Source organism: Apteryx mantelli, chromosome 12 (assembly GCF_036417845.1).
Source record: "Apteryx mantelli isolate bAptMan1 chromosome 12, bAptMan1.hap1, whole genome shotgun sequence".
Lineage (NCBI taxonomy): Eukaryota > Metazoa > Chordata > Aves > Apterygiformes > Apterygidae > Apteryx > Apteryx mantelli.
In genome coordinates, this window is record NC_089989.1 from 13,818,184 (window position 1) to 13,832,050 (window position 13,867).

The 13,867-nt window shown below is 40.8% G+C and overlaps 1 protein-coding gene across 2 annotated transcripts in view; it reads left to right on the top strand.

The window, feature by feature from the left end:
* MAPKAPK3 (MAPK activated protein kinase 3) overlaps positions 1–13,733 on the top strand; it is a 49,131-nt gene extending 35,398 nt beyond the window's left edge. For both annotated transcript variants that reach the window (XM_067303276.1, XM_013951947.2), the window contains exons 5-11: positions 1,454–1,533; positions 3,222–3,348; positions 4,838–4,913; positions 5,142–5,266; positions 7,308–7,393; positions 10,126–10,206; positions 11,717–13,733. In XM_067303276.1, coding sequence (XP_067159377.1) covers positions 1,454–1,533; positions 3,222–3,348; positions 4,838–4,913; positions 5,142–5,266; positions 7,308–7,393; positions 10,126–10,206; positions 11,717–11,875 — 734 coding nt within the window. In that variant the 3' untranslated portion in view covers positions 11,876–13,733. The remainder of the gene's footprint in view (positions 1–1,453; positions 1,534–3,221; positions 3,349–4,837; positions 4,914–5,141; positions 5,267–7,307; positions 7,394–10,125; positions 10,207–11,716) is intronic.
* Positions 13,734–13,867: the final 134 nt, after the last annotated feature.

Consider the following 13,867-nt stretch of genomic DNA (forward strand, 5'->3'; position numbering starts at 1 on the left):
ACAAGAGCTTATTTCTGTTTGGGGTAAAAATATTAATGTTCGTAATTGGCATCCTCACAAAATGATTAGAAGAGGAAAAATTTATACTTGAGCTTATAAATTACCATGACTGTTTTACAAGTGTGGTACAGAGGCCAAGTTTTTTTTGACTCTGTGTTTCCTGTCCTATGATGAACCCTTTAAGTGGCATGCGAGACTCTTGTGGGAAAATGGGCATTTTCAGCCACATTCTTTTGTTCCTCTCTTAAATACAAGACTCCAGACGGAAAATTGGTTCTGTGATAATTAGTGATCCTACTCTGATTAAAACATGGCTTTTCTGAATTAAATACCATTGTATAATATTCTAAATACTTATTCAGAAACCATTTGGGAGTTTAAAGACAAAAATACGCCTTCCTTTAGTTTCTGCGATAAATTAACCCTCTTCCCCTGGAATCCCTGGATTCGCTGACCATTTATACATTGTCCACGACTTCCCATTAGGAGCTAGAGTCCTTGGCCGGGGCCAGGAAGGAGGAGGTCATACAAGGCTTTAACTGAAGGAGATGAGTGTTTCTGCCTTCCTGTTGTCCCTGTGTGAGATTGCCTAACCTCAATCTCAAGCCTTGTGGAAAAAGGTTTCCAGGCTACAGTACAATAATTTCTGCTTTCTCTCTCACTACTGAGGTTTCTACCTGTGCAGAAAACAGAGAATCATGTTAAAGTTGCTAATTCTGTTTCCCTATCAATAAAGATGTAATATAATGTTCTCTTGGTGCTATGGAAGTGCCACTCCTTCCTGCTCTGAAACAGCTCCCCGTATAACTGCACTCTTCCAAACTTAAGAATACCACTCTTGCAAGGCAGCTCACCAACCACCAGAATTTGCTTCTGGGCTATATGTTAAATTTTAGAAACATGGTTACAAAGGCAGCAGTTTGGGCTTTGCAGAACAGAACGGTTCTTTTGATTTTGTTTCTCATTAGGAAAAATTTTAAAGGAAGTGAGGAACGAAGACGGGACCTATCCTAAAATTAAGATTTCATGATGTTGCTCTGTTTTTAGAAAATCTGCTAGACCCATTGCCTCTGAACTAGAAGCTGAAAATTAAACTTCTGTCCTGCACAACCAAGGACATGTCCACAGCCTTGCTTAGCTTGCTTAGCTACTCTGCTCTTGATGCTTTTTTGGTGAGCAAATTAAAGCACAAATTTACAAGCTCATAAAAATCAGGAGTCTGAACTGTTCTGTTACTGTGCCTCCTCAGGAGGAGGGCTGAGCAGCCGGGGAATTGGGGGGTATGGTTGCCTGCAAAACCAAAACACAGCTGTTAGGGCTAATTTTAGGTTTTCTAGCCTTGACGCTCGCCCTGTATTCAGCAAGCTGTTTGTAAGTCATGAGCATTCCCAAGCGTGTCCCTGAGTTACAGTGGGAATGTTAATGTGACCTTTCTCTAAAATTGTATTTATAGAGGCCTCTGAGATAATGAGAGACATCGGAACAGCCATCCAGTATCTTCATTCAATGAACATTGCCCATAGAGATGTCAAGGTGAGACCTGAAGGTGTGTGGGCAGGGAGGAAAGAGTCGAAGGTGGAAAAATGAATGGGTAACTGGTTTAAATAGAAATAGGAGTACAATCAGATGGTTAAAGTGTTCCTGTTCCTTTGCCAGTGTGAGAAGAGATCTGTTCACTCCCATCTAATCAAAGGTCAAAATATTCATGTGTGCGGTTGCATAGGGAATGTGGAAGAATCTAGGTGATAATCAGATGGTTAATTATGGAGATACTACCAATTTGAAATCCAGTTAATTAACACGCAAATAAGCTTGCCTGAAGTAAACTAATTCTAGGTGCTGTACCTCTATCTACAGACCTTGCCAGTTGTTAGTTTGCAGAATTATACTTGCCGAAAAAAAAGGAGGGAGGGGAGGGAAGACTTCAGAAATAGAAGAAACTCCATATATGGGAGGAATAACACCAATTCCATGCATCCAGTCCAAGTTAATAGTATTTGTAAATGTTTGGAAGAATAGGAAGATCTCAATTATTGCCACGTGGAACAGAGTGCTAGTATTAGCTAATGCTTGTCCCCAGATCTTTTGGGGGAGGTTTGACAGACTGTCGTATTAAATTTTATCTGTGGTCTGTAAAGCGCACAGCATGAACGAAGACAAGATAGCTGCTCCAAGTCATTTATAGCTTAGAGATACGGTGGTATGAGACAGAATATAACAAAGAGCAAGTCCCATAATGATAGACTGAAGCGCCTGATCGATTCCACAGCTTTGAGTTTGTGAAGTTTCTATGTATCCCTCTGTGTGTTCAGCTGCAGGGAGAACTGACACTGCTAGGTCTCACTGTGGGGTATGTTTTGGGGGCCTTTATGTAGGAGCTATGGCTTAACAGTTCAGAGACAAATCTGTTTACTTTTGCGGAGCTATGTTTGTACCACTGCCCAGCACCAGCATAGAAACTGAAATGCTTAGCCCCAAACGCCCACTCTGCACACTCAGTGAACTAACACAGAAATGATGCAAACTGCTTAGTAGAGCTTCAAGCCTGTTCTTTTTCCAGTCCTTCCTTCTTCATGTCCCTGAACACTAGCATGAAATAGGGCATGGCTTCCTTGTCCCTGAGAAACTGGAAAACAAGTCCAAACGATTGCAGATTTTGGGGGTGTCCAGTCATCCCTGTACTCTCTCCGTGCCACTTCTGGTTTTGGAGAGCCTTTACGAAGGAGTGTGGAGCAAGTGTGGAATTAGCTCAGGTTTCAGGAGACGGAGGAGGGGGGATGAGGTGGGACTGTTGGCTGTATTAGTTAATTTTTATGGAGTGGTGTCAGTTGCTCATAGAGGACTTGATTGATGACTCCTCTTGTCCTTCAGCTCAGTTACTTGAATGCCATACAGAGTGCTGTCAGATCAAGTGGTGTAGATCAGACAGAATAATCCTAGTAAGTACAGGGAACTAGAGGAAGGCTCCAGGAGGCTGGATTTGATACCCATTTGTCCCAACAGGAGTCTTGTGATTTACTCCCATAAATACCGTGTTGAAAAGGATCTTGATCCTTGCTCTGCTGAGAGGGAACTTTCTGCATGGTATGACAGGGATGTGAGGGAAAGAAGAAGACCCAGACGCAGGTGGTGGTCCACACAAGCAGGAATGATTTGGCCTTACAGCTCAATAGAAAGACCTCTCTTCATTGCCTTGTTTATGCTTTCTCTTGGTCTTTCAGCCTGAAAACTTGCTTTACACATCTAAAGAGAAGGATACCGTACTCAAACTCACAGACTTCGGCTTTGCCAAAGAAACCACAGTACAAAATGCACTTCAGACCCCCTGTTACACTCCTTATTATGTGGGTAAGTTATCCAAGGCACGTTTCTTCTGTGTCTGAGTCTGTTATCCCTGCCTTGTAGTGGGTCTGTGGGAATGGATTGCAAATCTCCTGTGCAGGTAACACAAGAAGGGACCCTGCAGAATTTTAAATGGAATTCAACCCAACCCAAACCTAGTCCGGTTCCAGTACAGTTGAGTCCTCCTGCTTTCTTCATTGGTTGCAGAGGAAATTGCCTTAACAGTGGACAAGAATTAGAAGCAAGGAAAGAGGACGTGTTGCTTCTGATTACACTGAAGTGATCCTGATGTTTCCTCTGTGGATGATGCAGTAAAAGCCCTAATTTGAACTCAGCTTCATAACATTTGGGTGTTTTCTTGCAAAACTTCCCTTAGCTTAACTAATGCAATAAAAGAGAGCAGGGAGAGTATTCCCCCAGCTGTAAAGCTTGTTAAAGCTGGCAAATGGAGGAATTGGCAATAAAAGACCGAAGTGACTTAAACACAGCTGAAATTTTGCCGCATTTTGTCCAAAGACAGAGAACTATGTAATGAGTGCCACATTACACTGTCCTTTGTGCACTCTAAGAATATATACCTTTTGGTCTTTGAGGTAATAGTCATTCACCATATGGTGTGACCGATGCTGTCAGCACTTGGAATTTATTTGGAAGAAAAAGGGCTTAATGTTTTATAAGAGCGAGTTGCCTTCTACTGCGTAGGTGATCTATTGCTTTTTGTAATGAAAGATACTTGGTAACAAACAGTTATATGTGTGATAGCAGTGTTGTTTCCCTGATGCTTCTTTCTCTGTGTTTTTTTTTTTTTTATGATAGAAATAGTGATGAAATTTTAAGGAATTTATGCATATATATTTTTATGCCTTTATATTCCTATATAAACAGGCTGACATTTCCCTTCTCAACACCTTTTTGTAAACCAGCATGATTGCTCATGTGCTTGGAGAATCATCTTCCTTACAAAGTCAACTCACTGCCAGTTCACCTGCCTCAGGAAAAAAAAAAAATCCCTTCTAAATGCATCTCTCTATAATTTTTTTACTTAGTGAAGAATACAGTGCTCCAGAGGGGCTGACTGTAGTTGCTGGAGCCAAACATACTCCACCTAGGTACTGTTCAAAATTTTTTCCCCAGCTCTAGTAGGTCCTTTCTGTTCTGATTTCTGGAACATATGCTCCTGTCACGTTTAGTGCTATGTCTCCCTGTACACATTTAGCTATAGCTCCTTCTGCTTTTCTGCAGTCTTAGTCCTCTCTTGAGCAGAGGGATACTAAGGTGAAGACTTGGGCATTTTGCCAGCTCCATTCCTCCTCTTTAAAGCTACATAGTTGTACTTAGGAACTTGTCATAGAAAATACTACCCAGTTCCAGCAATCAGCTGCATTTTGTAATGCCTTCGTTATCTGTTGTTTTAGTATGCTGCTGCTTCCAATGTGATGGAGATGAAAGGAAATATCTGGTACGCTGTTAACTTCTGTTTTTAACTCTTCCTCAGCTCCAGAAGTCCTTGGTCCTGAGAAGTATGATAAATCATGTGACATGTGGTCTTTGGGGGTCATCACGTATATTCTGTAAGTATTTGAAAAGAGGCCAGATGAACAGAAAAAGGAAAAATTCTCTATGCCTCCTTTCATGGCTGGAATAGTAACTCTTTTATTAAATTTACACTTATAATGAATTAGTCACTAGGATCGTGCAATGTGCAGAAAAGTATAAGCTTGTATGGGACTTCCTAAGAGATGAAAAGACTTTTCTACTTATAACATCTTTTTTTTTTTTTTTGTACACTTCTCTTATAGCCTGTGTGGGTTCCCTCCATTCTACTCAAACACTGGACAAGCCATTTCTCCAGGAATGAAGAGAAGAATTCGGATGGGGCAGTATGGATTTCCCAATCCAGAATGGGCTGAAGTATCAGAAGAAGGTACTGAAGGCTCAGTGTCTCTGATGAGTTTTTACATGGTGTGCTGCCATGGAGAAGGCTTACATAAGACTGTTTTTAAAAACCTGTCTTATTCTTTGTTTCCCTTTTTGAAATTTAAATTAATTTTTTGTAAGGTGATACAGAGATAGGCTGGGAATTCAAATATTAGCCAGCAACCTAAGTGCTACAGAAGGTAAATGGCTACTGAAAACTTTCTTTCAAATTGCAGCTAGTGCTAGTGAAAGACCCAAATTAAATCCTCTGCAAACAAGTCTTTAATCCCCTGAAAGGAGACTGCCAGGGCAGCTACAATGCAAGCTGAGTCGGAAGAAAGGCAAACTCTGTCTTCAGAACTTACTCAGTTTTTGCCTTTGTTGGTGATACAGCTAGCAAGGGGGTGGTAACTGTCAATGCTATGTTTTTGTGATGTGGAAACTTGCCAGCCAGCACTTAAATCAAGGTCAACAATTTATCCGTTTATTTTGTGCAAGTCATTGACAAAAAGTGCTGCTGTTCAGCTGTGACCTGAATGTATTCAAACCAGTGTCCTGAAAGTGGATGCTTCTGTTTCCCTGTTATTCTGATTGTATTATAAACTGGAGGTCTCACCTGACAATTATTTTATAAAGGTCAGCAATCCCAAGCATATCTTTTTTTCTAACAAGCCTAGATATTGCTAGAAGTGCGTTAACACCTCGTTATTGTCTGTTGTTGAGCAACAACAAATTATCATTGGATGATGCTGTGCTTTGTGGCATTGTAGCCCCTCATCGGATCTCATGGCTGGGTGTACAGCATAGACTACTGCACGTTAAGAAGAAAAATGCTCTATTAAGGGGTTTCTGACTTAATCTGTCTGCTTTGGGTCTCGTTCATATTACAGCAGTTACTAAAATGATAGAGGAGCGTTCACTTGCAAAATTTTTCGGGTTCCTTTATGTTTGCCTGAGTGAAGCTAGGTGCCCTCTACCTTTGAACCTGTTTAGGTTAGCTAGCTGTGTACACTGTTCTAGGCTGATCAGACAGCTTCTGTAGTCAGGCTTTTTTTGTCCTCCCTTGTTCTGTTCCATCCTGGTTTTCTTTTTCCCTCCCTAATCATTTCTTCATTGACTCATCTGTGGAGACTTCCACTAAATTCCCCAGCAACTTCCTGTAATCATCTTAAAGGGTTCTGTCCTTGGTTTCCTTTTGTTTCCTCCTACATTTTAGATTCTGGGTAATCTCTACTGTAAACCTCCTTTACAACCTATCTCATCAAACTAAAGTCTCAACCTGTACCTCTGACAGCTCCTTACAAGCCTGTAGTCATCTCACATTCAGTGTTGCTAAAACAAAACTCTTATTCAGAAGTTTTTCTAGGTCCCCCCAAGCAAGTTATGCTTAAGTCTTTCTGAATAACATCCCGTAGATGTAGTGTTTCCTGTCCGTCCACATAGCTGAAACTCTTGTCCAGACTCTCATCATCTCTTATCTCAGTTACTTAGTACTCATTTCTTTGGCTTTGGCAAATACGTGTTCACAGAAAGCTGCTGCAAAGCCTGTTTATGCAATCCGTTTCTTTGACTTTGTCATCCTTTTAGTGGCCTCTCTGTTGTCAAAGAGAAGTTTCTTGTCCTTGTTTTCAAGGCTTGTGCCAGTTTTTGTCTTCTGTCATTTCTCAAAACATCAGCTCGTGCATTCATTCTTGCCCATAATGTCAGGCTTGTTGCTGTCATTTGGACAGGCAGCTTTCTGTTGCTGTGTTTCTCTTAAGTTTTTGCTCTCAGAACAGTGGTCTTGTGATACAGGCAGTGTAGATAGAATCCCTAATCCTTTGTCTTTCCTTCCTACCTCTTTCCTTTTGGATGTTTTCATGTTCTGCCTCTTTAAACAATAATAACCTCCCACACTGTACATGGCTTCTTAACATGGGAACAGCAATAGGTAGGTGTTTTGAGTTCTGCAGAATTGTCTTTCTTCATTCATCAGGTCTTTGTGTTCTCAAGGTTATTTGGGAACACAGTAGTAGACTACAACATGCCATGTTGGTCCTGTTTTTCAGCCAAGCAGCTGATTCGCCATTTACTGAAGACTGACCCAACAGAGAGGATGACAGTCTCTCAGTTTATGAATCACCCTTGGATTAACGTGAGTTTCATATAGTTTTTTACAAGGGAGCAATATATTAATTCTTACATGCAGAACTTAGTGTGGCTGCACATAGCACAGCAGATTTCTGTTAATTTCTGATTTCTGTTTATAACATAATTAACTTATTATGCCCTCCACAAAGGGACACGTCTGCAAAACCAAAATTCTTCCTGGTGTTACCAGAGGGCACACAAAGAGAGACGCCCACAGTATCATCCTTGCAAGCAAAAGCCAAATATAACTGTACCTTCTCTGAGCAGGCAATCACTGTTGACTGCAGCACACACACGTGTTACTCCCTTTAGAAAAGTAAAAATAAACCACGCTTACTTCATCAATGTAGGATTTAAACAGAGCTATTATTAGTGGTCTCAGGCACCACTGTGCATAGCTGTGCTGTGTGAATACAGAGTCTCATGCTTAGTGGGTATTCTCAACTTTGGCAGAGTTCAGAAGCGCCTATGGAAGCAGCAAGGGTTTCGGCTTAGTGCCCTATGAGACATTGCCAGATAAGGTTGTCCAGAGTGTACGGTCCCAGTTCAAGTTTCATTCTGTGATTTGGTTTAGTTTTCTTTTCCTTACAAACTATTTTTGGAAAAAAAAAAACCCTATTTCATAATAGAACATTTATTATATCTAACAAGAGACAAGAATCCCAGGTATTATCGGGGTCAGTTGAGTGCAGGGAGTTTCGGGGTATCATCTCTGCTCTGCAGATGTCACTCAGAATAATAGCTTATATGTCTCACATACTTCTCACATTTGTGCCTAAAAGGAGGCCAGTCTTGTTTCTCGCTGCCCAAATAAACATCAGCCAGGAACGAAATCACTTGTACTGTAGAATGCCCTTTTCTCCTGTAGTGCTTCCTTTGTGCTGATCCTCAGAGGAAGGAGCAAAAACAGGGACATAACTAATAGTCAGCCTTTCTATAATATCTGTTGCTTGAGCACCTCAGAACCCTCAGAAACGCACTGAAATGTAGCTGTATAACATGCTGGTGAAACAGAGAGATATCTCCATTTAGAATCGTGGAAGCTGAAAATCTAAGTTTACAAAGAATCTCTAAAATTGGAACAGAACCCAGACAATTTCTCCAAGTGTTTTAAAACAAATAAAAATGTAATCGCTGATCAGAATGCATACCTACAGCGTAACTGTTTGAAGACCAAGAAGGAGGTGTTTCAAGAGTGAACAGGCGATGAATTTTACAGAACAAGTGCCTAATAGCTAAGGGAACTACCACCTACAGCCATACCTGTTACTTGAAATACACATATAACCAGTTAATAAGGAGATCAGAGACAGTCTATAGACTATGCTGCACTGAAGAGCCAAGCTAGCATACTGTAACTGGAAGAATGCTCTAGGAGCGGCAGATTTTTTTCTTTTGAACCTACTATTCCCATGAGGCATAGGGAGGGCAAGGGAAAGACCAATATGGTAATGTTTGTGTTCTTCCTTTTCTTTTCCCAAAGTAAGTGAGAAGGTGAATGGGGAGATGCCTCTCACAAGCAGCAGAGGAGGGTCTTTGAGTTTCTCCTCCTTTTCTTTCCTTTTTCTTTTTTTAATTGAGTGGATGGCAAAAGTATTGTGGCATATGCAAAATTTTTCATTTGAGGTGGAGCACATAATCCTTTAGTCAGCTTGGAAGTAAGATTCATTCAACAAGAAGTAGCTGACAGCAAGCAGGAGGGCAGCCTCAATGCTTGCTCAGGGGCACTACAAAAGCCAGTCCATGCTGCTGTTTTCCGTTTTCCTCTTCCCACCTGTACTTTTCCAGAGGATACAGGAGCCATGGTTTCTGCTTCTCCTTCTGTAACCACTGCAGAACTTGATACAGTGGTACTGTGAGCTCAGTGGAGGATAAGCACTGCTTCACATACAGTGCTTAATTTACAGTGGCGTATACAGGTATCTCCTTAGACTTTGTTCACTTGCAGCTGCCTCTGGTATGGAATGCCACCGCACGAGACAGCAAATTTGGATAGAAAGCATAAGGAAGATAGAATATCCAAATGAAATTATGGTTTCGGTTATGGACTGGGAAAAAAAAAATATTATTCTTGCTGAATTCAGCTAAGGAGCTGTGCTTTGGCCTTTAGAAATCATACCTTATTCTAATTAAAAATCTCTACAGGTCTTTCGTGATAGGTGAGCATAGATCTCAATTTTATGTCTAAGGTAGAAAAGCACCTCGAGCAATGAGTTGTCTTCTGAACTGTGCCAGGATACTGAATTCTTACTCTAAATAATAGTGTAATTTCCCCTTTTTGGCACATTTATGATCTCATGAAATGGTAATGTCAGATAATGTGTGTGTAGAAGAATATTTCTCCTAGTACAAATGCTAGAAGAAAAAGGTCAAATTAACAATTTTAAAATGGTGATTAACGAGTAATGAAATCGTTAAAAATACAAAATGGACGTAAAAATATATACAACATGGAGTTATTGGTTGGACTGGAAGGGAACAGAGTAAAGGAACTCAGCACTCCCTCCTTTTGTTCTTTACAGATGCTTTTGTTGTGTAGGGCCTATAGTCCTTTTCTACCTCATACAGGATAGCTCTATGTATTAGCTTGTGGGGTGCTTGAAAGCATGAATAATGGGGGCCAGTGAAGGACTTGAGATAAGTTTTATGCCCACCATGCACCTGGAAGAGCAAGCAGTCACTTCCTAAGGGTGTTTTCGCAGAACACTTCTTTTCGTGTTTTATCCTTTTCCTCAGAGATCCATGGCAGTGCCACCAACTCCTCTTCATACTGCCCGGGTACTGCAAGAGGATAAAGACCACTGGGATGAAGTTAAGGTGAGTCAGTCACAGTTCAAGTTTCTTGAAGTCAAGTCCAATGAGACAGCAGAGGGGCTGACTCTCTTTGGATGCTTATTCCCTTGGAGATTATGGCTATTTTAAGTGCAAGCATGTTAAACAAAGGAAGCTTCAGTCCTGGTTGGGACAGTAGTGTGTATGATAACCGTATATAAAGAATGCTGTCTGAGCCTCTTTCGACAGCCTTACAGCTATGCAGAATATCAACAAATAAAATGGTTATGATTAAAGGTATTAATGATGCTACCTGATGAACCACTGTATAATAACCATGTAAGAGAAGGGGCAGTGTGAGGGAGTTTGAAGACTATCGTGCTAAAGTGAAGGATCTGATGAAAGTGTAGGGGGACAGAGTGGGAGGGCTAGGCTGCATCCGGCTTTTCTAATCTGTTCTTGTAAAAGAACATTAAACAACCTTAGCTTTGTCTTGCTGTGACAGTTGCGGGAGGAAAAAAAAAGGGGAAAAAATGTATCTGTCTTTCCCTTAATCTAGCCAGATGCCTCACCTACTGTTCGTACTGATGACAGTTGAATGCTTCCTGCGAAGTGAAATTATAGGGCAGACTAAAAGTCATTTGCAAGCCTTAACTCTTTCCTGCTGGCCTTTATCAGGTTGGCATGTTTTTCATAATTAATTCTGAATTTTCTGCACTTATAATGCTTGGCATGTTCATAATTGCAACTTTCCTGTAATGTATTCTACTGATTACTGATTTCATTTAAATTACTGATGTGTAGTGTCAGCTGTTAAACAGTGTTATGGCAAAAAAAAAAAAAAAAAGGGACCTGGACAACATTTGCCTCTCAAGTCAAAGGGATCATAAAGATATTTTAACTTCGCCTTCTTCATTTCAATGTTTCTGAGCACTTTTTGTGTTTGTGCTTTGTATAGGTTCCAAAGATACTCCCTTGGGCCATTGGCATTCCAATAATATTTAATCTTTATTTCCTTTCCTGGACTAATCTTTTAGAGTATCTACATTCTTAGACATTCAGTTAAGCAGATTTTTGCTCCTAACCTTACTGAAAGTTTAAGATTTGCCTGCATTTGATCGTTAATTCAAAGTAAGGAGGAGTGTGAATTTGAAGCGCATACTTTTAAATAACTTTGTGGGGACTCTTTATTCTAGTTCCTGCTAACCTACTTTGGTAACCGAGCAAGGGAAGCAGCACCGACTGCTCTAAGAAGCCCAGATTCAGTAGCAGCCCGGAAGAAATGCCAGGCACAGGGACACGGTGGAATTTAGGCCAGCCGAGTGTGGTCCTGAGCGCTCACATGTGACATGCTGTGTGAATAGCCCTTCCTGAATGAGTCTGTGAGTAGAACGAAGCCTTTAGTCATAGTCCAGTGCAGCAGAAAAGGCTCAGCTATTTCTGGTTGTAGCGTAACAGAGGGTTGCATTCTGTACGTTCATCTCTTGGCAGTAATATGGAGCGGCTGTGTTGTCTGTGCCTCGGGGTTTTCAATAAGTTGCTTTCTTGGTTTCAGGAGGAGATGACCAGTGCTTTGGCTACCATGAGGGTGGACTATGATCAGGTGAAAATTAAAGACTTGAAAACATCCAACAACCGCCTCCTGAACAAACGCCGGAAGAAGCAAAAGCAGGCAGGCACCTCTTCTGCAGCCCCAGGGTGCAATAACCAATGAGAAGAGAAGCCAAGGACCTGTGGGTGGAGGGTAAAAGTTAAAAGGAGCAATTTAAAATGAGTACGATCAATTCAGTCCATACAACAAAGGCCGTGGCACTGAGACAGTGAAGAAGCTATCCTGCAAAAAGGGGACAGTGTGAAAGATTACGTTTTTATGACTTGAATCAGGGCTTTGCTTTTAAAGGCTAATTTATATGACATGATTCTGTTGCATATCGCTAGGGAAGATACAGCAATACCAGAAATGTTTATGTTTTGGCTTTAACTGTATTGGAGGAATGGAAAGAACAGGAGGCAGTCTCGGCTTATTAATGCACTGAGGCTTTAACAGCCATCTACAAGAGTGACTTCTGTGACCATTTTAAGCTTGGGAGTGGAAAAAATGCCTAGTGTTCTGCTAGGACGGTCTTAGGAGTTCAGACGTGAGCACCGAGTAAGGAGGAAGGATATGTGATTGCTCTTTACAAAAATAGCACAGGTACAGCTCTACTTTGGATGCATCTGGTTAGCATTTCATGCTAGAATTGGTAAGAATAGTCAATAGTTCCAAACTTATCTCCTGTAGTTACAGAATATCACCTAAACAGTGAACAACTGTTATTGCTGCTGTAGGGAAAAAAATCCGTGCATTTGCATTTTCATAAAGTCTTCATGTAGTCTTATGTGAAGAACTGGTTGGTCATAGTTTCTCATTTAATAACTTGTTCATTTTCTAAACTGTAACCATGATGTTATATCTATGCCACTGTCAGATCCCTCCCTTGTAACATTTTTAATTTAAACAGTACTTCATGTGAAGAGTTTTAATTAGGATTTAATTAGTCAGAAGTACCCTGCGGAGAATATTGCTGTTCCTCTTGGATCCACAACCTTTAGGGCATGCAACTGGACATGCAATTGTATACTAGAGCCTGCTCTTGAAGAGAGACCTCTGAAGTTCAGGAAGAAATGGCAAGTGCATGTCCTGTGAATGGGCCCCGCTGTCTGGCAGCATCCCTTCTGGTAATTACCTCCAGATCCTATGCCTGAAGTGTGCTGCTCGTAGCAAATTTTGGCGGGTGGGGTGTTTGTTTCTTGAGGGGCGGCAGGTGGGGGTTACTATTTTATTTGCAGTGTTTTGACAGTGTTTCTGGATCCAAAGAATTCTGCCATCTAATGGGAGATTGCCTGCAAGGATATCCATTTTTTGCTCTTATAATTCAAACATCTGTTTTACAGTATCCTGGCCACGGTTTGCTAACTTGTTTTACTCCGTGATCAAAATATTTCCTCTTGCTGTGTGGTTTTGTTTTGTTTTGTTTTTTTTTAACTGAGGTGAAGCAAATATTTGCTTCACCTGTTGTGAGAGTTTGGGATGAAAATTAAGTGCTTCCAGTGATGCAGATAAAAACTTCTTTGTGGTAGGCACAGGGAGAGCTGATGGATTAATAGGCTCAGAAGAATGTTTAAAAGGAAAACAAGGCTGCGGAAAGGATCCAAATCTTCTAATCTGACTGGAGACTCTGAAAGCCACATTGAGCTTGTTACTTCCACCAGAGATCTACTTGAGGCTTTGGACCTTGTCTGGTCCCATCTTCAAAGCACTGGAGAAGACCTCCATTCTTCTTTATAAACTAGTCCTAGGATTTTATAAACCGATTTTAATAAATCATGTTCCAGCATTCCTTCCTCCTGTCATCCCTGTTGAGGTTGAGATGTTGCAGAGTTGTATTGCTTTGCAAGGTACATATGTGTTTAAGGTGATGGGGAAGAGGAGAAGGAAAGTTTTTAATGATGTTTACGCTCAAAGGCTACCCAATTTTGACTTTTAAGTTCTCAAGGGTTTGTTTATAAATCTCAATCTCTGCAAAGATAAATTTTAAAATTATTTCATGTTTATCTATCTAGATATATCTGTTATTATAGTATCGGTATATAGTGATTTTTTTTATCGTGTTATTCCTCTGAGCTATGCAAATATTGCTCACCAGCTGTAAATAATACAACAAAC